The 10102-nt window shown below is 37.6% G+C and overlaps 1 protein-coding gene across 1 annotated transcript; it reads right to left on the bottom strand.

Annotated features, from left to right (window-relative positions):
* Positions 1–469: 469 nt before the first annotated feature.
* LOC111381044 (mental retardation GTPase activating protein homolog 4-like) lies at positions 470–4493 on the bottom strand. The gene is made up of 3 exons (XM_023004741.1): positions 4200–4493; positions 1545–1890; positions 470–1439 (listed from the first exon to the last, which is right to left on the bottom strand). Exons 1-3 carry the CDS (start codon positions 4278–4280, stop codon positions 886–888), a joined length of 981 nt encoding a protein of 326 aa, XP_022860509.1. The 5' UTR covers positions 4281–4493; the 3' UTR covers positions 470–885.
* Between the last annotated feature and the right edge of the window lie 5609 nt (positions 4494–10102).

Genomic DNA, 10102 nt, shown 5'->3' with positions numbered 1-10102 from the left:
TAAGGTAGTCCTCCAGCCACCGAAGCAAGAGAGGAAGACGAAAAAAGGACGAAAGGCCTGCTCCATTTTGTAATACTGGAAACCAGCTTGTCAAAATAGAAAATGACCAATCTTCTCCAAGGAGAGGCAAGTCTTGGTCAAATGGCCTCCACTGACTAGGTTATATTGTCATGGCTTGTTCAATAAGGCGAAGTTTATAGCATCGCATATGCTTGGGATCGGAAACACGCTTAATTTCTGTTCATGGTATGCAATTTCTTGCACAACGTTCCTCGATAACACGCTTTATTTGCTTTTGGTGTGACGTGTTTTGAGTTTTTGTCATACAAGAATGGCAAAGACAGCTTTGTTTTTGCTATATTTCTTTATTTTCAATTAATTGATTTACCCAGTGGGTACGCGTCACGATAATTTTTAACTCAGATCATAACCAATAATTTTTATTTAAGTCATATTAATAGGCCTATTCGAGTCATAAACTCACCCAAAGTCATTTCATAACATGTCCGTACAGATTCAAAAGAAATTTCAATGCACCCGATGCCATTAAAAGAATATTATCACGTGTAATAGCATCAATAAAAACAACAAGATCCTTGATACGAGAGCCACCGAAAGGAATGGAGTCTGCTGCCCTGTTCTAGATGAAAAATATCCACTTGCATACTTGAACCATTTCATTATATCTTCATATGCTAACATATACCATCTGCAATTAGATACCGGTGGATCATCATCTTACTATGGCCTCTGAAGAAGCATTATAGAGGCCTCATCCGCAGTGCAGTAGCAGATGCTGCTATATAGATGGTCATACCAACCACCATACCTTTCAAGCAGATCTAAACCATCCTCTGACAGCAATGAACCACGCTTTGTGCAAACTCAAAATGGGAACACGTAAGGCAATGCACAAATATCGGCATCAGGCAAGTATCTTGATTGAGGCCACAATGCCAAGCTGTTAGAACAGGATATAGCATCTGCGCTGGATCTGATTCTTTTTACTGCACACACATCTTTATCCTTTCTCTGGAAGAGCCATTCTTGATCATCAAGATCATTCGCCAAAGTATGGAGATCGGGAGGAACCCAATTCTCGACTAAGTTCTTATACTGTAATTCCAGTCTCTGCATTGGAGTCAATGCTGCACTAGCCCCAAATGAAGATCCCAGTTTGACATGAGCAGCAGCCTCCGTCTGCCTAGAAGCTGAAAAAACCAGCTCTTTGTCAGTTCCAGCTGGAACTCCTCGAACAAGGTTATGCGTTCCCTGTGAAGTGGAGCAAACTGTTCCTCGGCTAGCTCTGACAGCAATTTCATCCTTCCGTTGCACAGGAATATCCATCCTTCCAGATGTAGAGCAAAGCTGTGGCTTATTGAACGAAGCATCAGGTTCATTCTTCTTCCTTGAAGGCAATCGGATCTTGATAATGTTACCTGTTCCTCGACCATAACGACTAAGATAAGGACCAGAGGAAGCTCAAAATATACGTCCCTCCTGGAAAAAGAAAAGATAAATTTTGTCAAAGGGGAAAACCTTACCAAGACTGTTGCTGCCACCTATGGACGAGGTACGCCTCTTCCTCTTGTTGCTGTTCTCCGTGCTCTCAGACGAAGAGCTGGGAATGCGAGAACAGACAGGTTGCTCAAGCTCTTCAGTGAGACTGCTCTTTTCCAACTGTTCAATTTCAGCTTTTTTCCCCTTGTGGAGAAGCCCACCTCTTGAATCCATCCAAATGTTTTCCCCAACACAAGCATTGTCGACATTATGAGACTTACCACGAGAGTTCTCATTTGTCTTCCCCTTCTTCTCTTTCCTTTTTTCTTTTTTCTCCCTTCTCTTTTCCTTCTTCCTTTCTTCGTTTGACTTCTCCCTCTCCTTTTGGAGCTTTAAAGCACCAGAATAACAACTTTAGTATTGAGGACCATCAATGCATATATCTAACGAATCCGGGATATGAAACAGAGACCTAAGCACGATACATTTTGCAATTTAAAGTAATGTTTTTGAAGCTTCAGACTCATATGCCATACATCCTCACAACAGACGAGAATCTAGGACGAACATCGGTCTTCCCACAACTCAACACAAATATACCCTATTGAACATGGGGTTCCAAGACAAAGTTATAGAGAATGAATCTAGCATTTATCATAATTTGAAAAAGAACGATTAAGGACAACTTCCTAAAGTTTCTGGGAGTTTATAAAACCTCTATCTAAAGCAGTAATGTGCCATAAAAAATTATAAATGAACTGGGTTCCATTAAAAAATAATAATAATAAAAAGTAAAAAAAGAAGCTTCCTATGACTCATCAAATCAAAATTTAAACCCAAAAAAAAAAAAAGAGACAAGTGCACAATCTCATAGTCTTGATAAAACACAAAATATATCCAAAGCAAACAGTTTTTAAATTCAAAAGAACAATAATGGATAAAAAAAATAGATTTGAAAGCAGTGATAAAAGGAATTCTTTTTTTTTTTTTTTTTTTTTCCCCTTCGGAAAACCGAAGTTCCTGTATAGAGAAGATAAAGAAAAAGAGGACAAAAAATTGATAAACGGATAGACCTTGACGAGAAAAAGGCTGATTAAGCCACCATCAAAAAACAAAATCCATAAAAAAAAAAAAAAATGAAACAGTCTGCTTAGTGAAAGAAATTTCTCAAAAAATGAAAAGTGCATTGACCAATTTTTGCATTTACATCATCTTGTAGTAATAAAGACCTTACAAGGGTTCAAACACTAACAAACCCGTCAAACCTACAAAATAAAACTCAACGTGCAATTATTTGTTCGATAAATATTCTACTACATAAGAAAATACATTCCAGATAAATTACCCATACAAACAAGGAACCAGCATTCACCAATCCACGATCTCATTAGTATAGTCCATATCTAAAAAGTACGTCCAACTTCCCACACCTGATCATAACAGTTCCTAACCACACACCAAATCTCTTTTGGCCTTGAACCAAATGCCAGACAAATACCGAATCAATCTTAAAGTAACTTCATGTCAATTCAAGTGGTCAAGAAATTTCTTTCTTTGAGTAATTTTATTTACACCAGACAGCCTAATTTTTTATTGCTAATCAGATAATCAAGCCTTTATTAATTTAAATTCCACCTATTCCACTCCTCAATATCTTCCACAGAGTGTAAGCAAGAAAAACACCACTCTGAACCAGCACTTCTTGGAACCAAAAAACTCTTGCTCTTGAGCAATAAGATCCTCACTTACCAATATCCAACAAAAGTAAAATTTGATAATCACCTTACTAACCAACCGTTCACAAACTAAATATTTCAACTTCATCATTTTCAAAAGGGCTTTCAAAATTCAATTCCTAACCACACAACAAATATCTTTATCACAAATAAACCTTAAAATGCCAGATAAATACTGAATCAATCTTAAGTTTCTTCATGACATTTCAATTGCTCAAAGAGCTTTCTCTATAAAGCAATTTTATTTACACACACCAAAATTTTTATTACTAACCAGTTAAAAAAGCCTTTGTTAATTCAAATTCCACGTGTTCCAATATTACTCAATATCTTTCACAGAGTGTAAGCAGGGATCTCACCAGTCTAATTCAACATACAGCATTTCTTGGAACTAAATATTCTTACTCCCAGAGCAATAAGACCTTAACCAATCAACGTCTAACACAAACAAGATGGGATAATCACCTTAATACCCAATTGTTCACAAACAAATTATTACAACCTTTCTATTTTCATAATGGTTGATCAATCCATATGCTGAAAATTCTTTACAACATCCATTGATATCAGCTAGAAAAACCATATCAACTTCAGAACCACCCAAATGTGTATCCATCAACATAGGCTACAAAAACCACATCAATTATAATCAAGAAATAATAAATATGAAAATCAGGTTTGGCTTTGGGATTCATTTTATGCATCGAAAAAATCATATAAAAGAGCATTAACTACAAAATCCCAATTCATGATGCATACAGATTTAGAATTTGACTTCTACGAAACCCAATTATTAGAATTAATACTAAATTGTACACCTAAACAAGCGCAGCCCGATACTATTTGTTGGTATTTACATGTCGAAGTCATACTTAAAGAAACCCACAAAATTACACCGGCGAGAACCATGCTCATACATAAACCCATTCAAATCAATCGACGTTCAGTGTTTGTCAAACAAACCTTAATCGATTCGATCAAGGCCTCATTCCCGGCTCTGCTCAGTGAATACCCTGGTGGTGGGTAAGGAAAGCAGCGAGACATATTTTCAAGATCGAATCGAAGATTTCCCGAAAAAAGGACAAGGAATCAAGTAATTGATGACTAAATACCGGGTATGTGTTAAAGATCTACAAAACAAGCGCGAATCAATGATTTATACAATGAATTTCCGTAGATTTTTCAGAAGCCTAGGGTTAGGGTTTCGTCGACCCAAACTTGAACTATCGAACGCGTAAACAATAAAGCAATTTGGCGAGGCGTCGCCTTGAGGGGTAACTGGGTATATATAGAAGGGATATGACCGACTTTAACGTGCTGTACTTTGACCTAATTACCCTTTGGCTCTATTCTATGTATCAAGTCTTTCCTTATTGCTTTATTGGAACAAATTAAGCATTGGTCCCCAACTTATCAACATGTTGCAGTGTATGTCTATCCTTTTCTCCTCTTTTTATTATCCCAATATAATTCCAAATTTACGTGTGTTAGTAAGTAATAAGTGTGTGCACACTTATTTATATCACAAACATGACTTAATTATGAACAAAATATTTGAATTGTGGCTTAATCTCGTTGAATTGTGAAATTTAGGAGAAAAGAGTCGAAAAATGACAAAATGGAGCAAAGTGATAGTTCAGGGACTAAGGATGCAAATATTCAAAAGTTGAACTCAAAGGCAACCTAAAAATGCAAATATGCTAAGTATGAACTCGAAAGCGATATAAGATGATTGGAAGAAGAAGGAATTGCAAAGGGACTAAAATGAAGAAAAACGAAAGTTCAATGACCAAAATAGACATTTTGCATAGTTGGCAGCACTATGCGACAGCATAGTGCTACCCTCTATGCGTTCGCATAGAGGCCTCTCGAGAATTTTTTCTCAATTTCTTTTTTACTCTATGCGACCGCATAGAAATGTACTATCTGGTCGCATAGAACAAGTTCTGGGGTCGATTCTGCAGTTTCTTTATACGACTGAAACTTTTTTGGTAACCTAATTTTCACGCGATATAAATACCAAAAGACGTCCAGAAAGAAGCAGAACATATTGGAGGCAGAAAAATACTTCTTGGAGAGGATTTTGAGCGCAAGAATGAAAATTCACATGAAAAGCTTCAAGATTTTTCAAGATTTCGTAACCCGATGATGCCTTTTATCCAAAATCTGATGTATTCTTTTATTTTAACCATGTTAGGCCAGAGTTTCATGTGCTAGGAGATTAATGTACCATGTAATTTAATCTTTAATTTTCTAGTGTTGCAATTTGATATTAAGACACATCTCTATTGTTTTGAATGATTTATATGCAATTATTGTTTCCGTAATTAAGGGCCCGTAATTGTGTGAGTTTGGGTGATTTATTCTTGCATTCGAGAGAATTGGAATATGTTCGACATAATATAAATCACCGTAGGGTCCGATAGGGGATAAAAATATACCGCTATGCCCTACGTGAATCTTTAAGTGTTCATAAAACTGCATGCATTTTTATATATGCACTTGTCATAGAAATATAGGCCGATGGTATGTAGAAATAGATTCGATACATCTCAAGAGAGAGTATTGGATAGACTTAGGAACATTGATTCATTACAAATGAAGTGTGTTTTCACATTGTGAAATTAGGGTTTTAAAGTGATAATGGCATGGAAAATCGTGATCCTAGTGTGTTTAATTTCTATTGATTACAACAAATGTGCGTTCTCAACATGCGATTTCATTTTAGAGTGTTAAAAATATTGTTTTGCATATTTAATTTAATTCAATCATAAAAATTGCATAATTAGAGTTTTCTTTCCAAAATTAGGGTTTTAAATAGGTTCACATTCACTTTAGTAATTTTGTGTCGGTTAAGGCGACGATAGGTAAAATTGAACTAATCAATCTCTATGGGACGTTATTCGGACTCATTTAATCCACTTTATTACTTGTTAACGAACCGTACACTTGCGGTAGTTTTAAATCGAAAGAAATAATTTCGTGAACAAGTTTTTGGCGCCGTTGCCGGAGATTGAGTTTAGTTTAATTTTATTTCTCGAGGCACTAATCCGAACTTCAATTTTTATTTTACTAGTATAATTTTGTTTTTATTTTTATTTTAGGTTATTATTCTTTATTTGTATTTTAGTTATTTAAATTGTTTGAATCTCAGTGCTCGTACTGGTTTTGTTTCTCAGATTTGCATGCCACGATCGACTGGAAGATAATTGATTCCAGTTGATCCTGAAATCGAGCGCACCTTTCATCGACTACAAAGAGATCACCGAGAAGTACAAGTACAAATGGTTAACGAACTAAACAATCCCATTATTCAAGCTAATGAAGGAGAGGTAATGGACGAAGGAAATGAGATTCTGGGAGATTTATTGACTCCTCAAGTAATTCAAAGTCAATTTAGAATAGTGTATCCACCGTTTGGGCAGCCAAATTTCCAGTTGAAGACCAATGTGATACAACTATTTCAAAATGGACACCAGTTTTATGGCAAAGCCAAGGAGAATCCACATACACACTATCTCGATTTTTGGATATGTGTCAACATTTCAGATACCAAGGGATTTCGAACGGCGCTATTAGGCTAAGGCTGTTTCCACATACGCTACGAGACAGAGCACTTGAATGGTTGGATTCACTTCCAGTTGCAAGTATCACTACATGGAACGAGTTGGCACACAAATTCTGCACAAAAATTTTTCTCCCTAGCCAAGATAGCGAAATTGAGACATGACATATCAGTATTCAGTCAAGGAGAAACCGAATCATTTGATGAAGCTTGGAACATATTCAAAAACATTCTCCAGAAGTGCCCTCAACATGGGTTTGATAAAATGACCCAATCCGATTCTTCTACACAGGGTTACTTCCATACCACAAGAGCATGGTGGATTCAGCGTCAGATGACTCAATATCCACACGAACAGTTGATGATTTGAGAGAATGGCTGCCACATCAGCCACGTGGTCTTTTGAGAGGGTGATTCCAAGGAAAACTCCAGGTGTCTACGCGGTGGATACTTATTCAGCAATATCTGCAAAAATTGACTCACTTTATCACAAGGTGTAAAGCATATCACAAGCAGCACAAGCTAAGAAGAGTAATTGCGATGAATGTGAAGCTGAGCATAAAACATCGGAATGCCCAATACTCATGCAAGGAATTGAGCAAACAGACTATGCACGGTGGGGACAACGCCAACAACACAATCAATATGGAGAAACTTTCAATCCCAGTTGGAAGAAGCATCCCAACTTCTCTTGGAGCAACCAGAATCAAAATAGGCCACAGGGTCAATTTCAACAATAAGAGAAGAGGCCTCAATTGGAAGATATGATAGGAAAATTCATGGAGAAAGTCGAAACTACACTTCAAAATCAAAATGCAGCCATCAAAAATTTGAAAACTCGGATGGGACAGTTGGCGATCGAATTGACTGGCAGAACGCTAGGTAACTTGCTGAGTAACACAGAAATCAATTCCAAAGAGCAAGCCAAGGCCATTACAACTCGAAGTGGAGTACAATTGCCTAAAATCCATGTCAAGAGACTGGGTGTGATTGGAGAGACATCTTCCCCTACTGAAGAAGAGACTGTTGTAAAGGAATCAACTCTAAAGGAAAATTCAGAAAAGTCACAGGATAAGGCCAAAATCACAGTCAATCCATACAAGCTTCCGATTCCCTTTCCACAGCGGTTGAAGAAATAAAAATTTGAGCAACAGTACAAAAAATTCCTAGAAGTCTTCGAAAAACTCCATATCAACATCCCACTAGCCGATGCACTATTCTAGATTCCTAGCTACGCGAAGTTTCTCAAAGATATTATATCAAACAAACGCAAGTTGAATGACCATGAGACAGAAATGCTTACGGAGAAATGCAGTGCCAGAATCCAGAAAAAGCTCCCACAAAAACTGAAAGATCCATGGAGTTTTATTGTTCCTTGCACTATTGGTGAAGTCTATTTCGATAAAGCATTATGTGACCTCAGTGCAAGTATTAATTTAATGCCTCTGTCTATTTTTAGGAAACTCGGCTTGGGAGAAACTAAAGCGACTACTATGACACTTCAGTTGGCGGACAGGTCACTGACACATCCCAGAGGGATAATTAAATATGTGTTTATCAAGGTTGAAAAGTTCATATTCCCAGCGAATTTTCTTATCTTTGACATGGAAGAAGACAATGATGTCTCATTGATACTTGGCAGACCATTTCTAGTAACAGAAAGAGCGTTAATTGATGTTCAAAGGGGGCAGTTGATCTTAAGATTGAGAGAGGAGCAGATATCGTTCAATGTATTCAAGGCCATGAAACTGCCAGCAGAATCAGATAGCTGTTACCAAGTTAACATCATTACAAGGCAGTACAAGAAACATTCTTACTTCACGGCCCATCTGATGCCTATGAGGCATGCATTGCACAATCCCAACCAGTTCAGTCAGATTCTCTTAAAGTTGAAACATGTGCGAGGATTTTGGAGACCAACCCACCATACACCCGAAAGAGGCACTTCGAGGAACTGGAGACGGGAAATACAAAGCCACTGCCTTCCATTCAGCAATCGCCAGTTTTAGAACTTAAGCAACTACCGCCACATCTCAGATATGCATATTTGGGGGAGTCAGATACACTTCCTGTAATCATTTCGAACACAGTCAATGAGGTGGAGGAAGAAAAATTGCTCAGGATACTCAGAGAGAACAAGACGGTGATTAGGTGGACAATAACTGACATTAAAGGAATCAACCCTTCTCTGTGTATGTATAAAATTCTAATGGAAGAAAATTGCAAGCCTAGTATAGAGGGTCAGAGAAGATTGAATCCGAACATGAAGGAAGTAGTCAAGGTAGAGATACTGAAATTACTGGATGCAGGAATTATCTACCCAATTTCAGATAGTGCATGGATCAGTCCAGTTCAAGTGGTGCCGAAAAAGGGGAATCACAGTGGTAAAAAATGATAAGAATGAATTAATTCCCACCAGAACAGTTACGAGATGGAGAGATTGCATCGATTATTGCAAACTTAATGCAGCTACACGAAAGGATCACTTCTCACTCCCATTCATTGATTAGATGTTGGAGAGGTTGGCTGGACATTCACACTACTGCTTCCTTGATAGACACTCGGACTACAATCAGATACCTGTCGCACCAGATGATCAGGAGAAGACCCCTTTCATTTTCCCCTACGGTACTTTTGCTTATCGTAGGATGCCTTTTAGTCTTTGCAACGCTCCAGCCATATTTCAGAGGTGTATGATGGCAATATTCTCCAATATGATTGAAAGGTTTATTGACGTTTTCATGGACGACTTCTCAGTGTTTGGATCTTTATTCGATGAATGTCTATAACACCTAAATTTGGTCTTATAGAGATGTAAGGAGACTAACCTGGTTTTAAATTGGAAAAAATGCCACTTTATGGTGTAGGAAGGCATTGTACTCGGGCATCGGATCTCGACAAAAGGAATTGAGATAGACAAGGTAAAAATTTAAGTTATTGAGAAGTTACCACCGCCTAATCAGTTAAAGGAGTTCGCAACTTCTTGTGGCATGCGGGGTTCTACACGAGATTTCTAAAAGATTTCTCGAATATCACTAAGCCGTTATGCAATCTACTAATGAAAGACGTAACTTTTGAGTTTAATGAGGAATGTCTCACAACATTCAACACTTTAAAGGAGAAACTCACGACAACACTAGTAATTGTGGCACCAGACTGGGAACTGCCTTTTGAATTGATGTGTGATGCCAGTGATCATGCCGTGGGTGCAGTATTAGGACAGCGGAGGAACAAGATTTTTCATATGATCTATTATGTAAGCAGAACTCTGAATGATGCGCAAATCAATTATGCCACCACT

The sequence above is a fragment of the Olea europaea genome, unplaced genomic scaffold (assembly GCF_002742605.1).
Source record: "Olea europaea var. sylvestris unplaced genomic scaffold, O_europaea_v1 scaffold2242, whole genome shotgun sequence".
NCBI classification, from domain to species: Eukaryota; Viridiplantae; Streptophyta; class Magnoliopsida; order Lamiales; family Oleaceae; genus Olea; species Olea europaea.
This window is presented reverse-complemented; position numbering and strand designations above follow the sequence as displayed.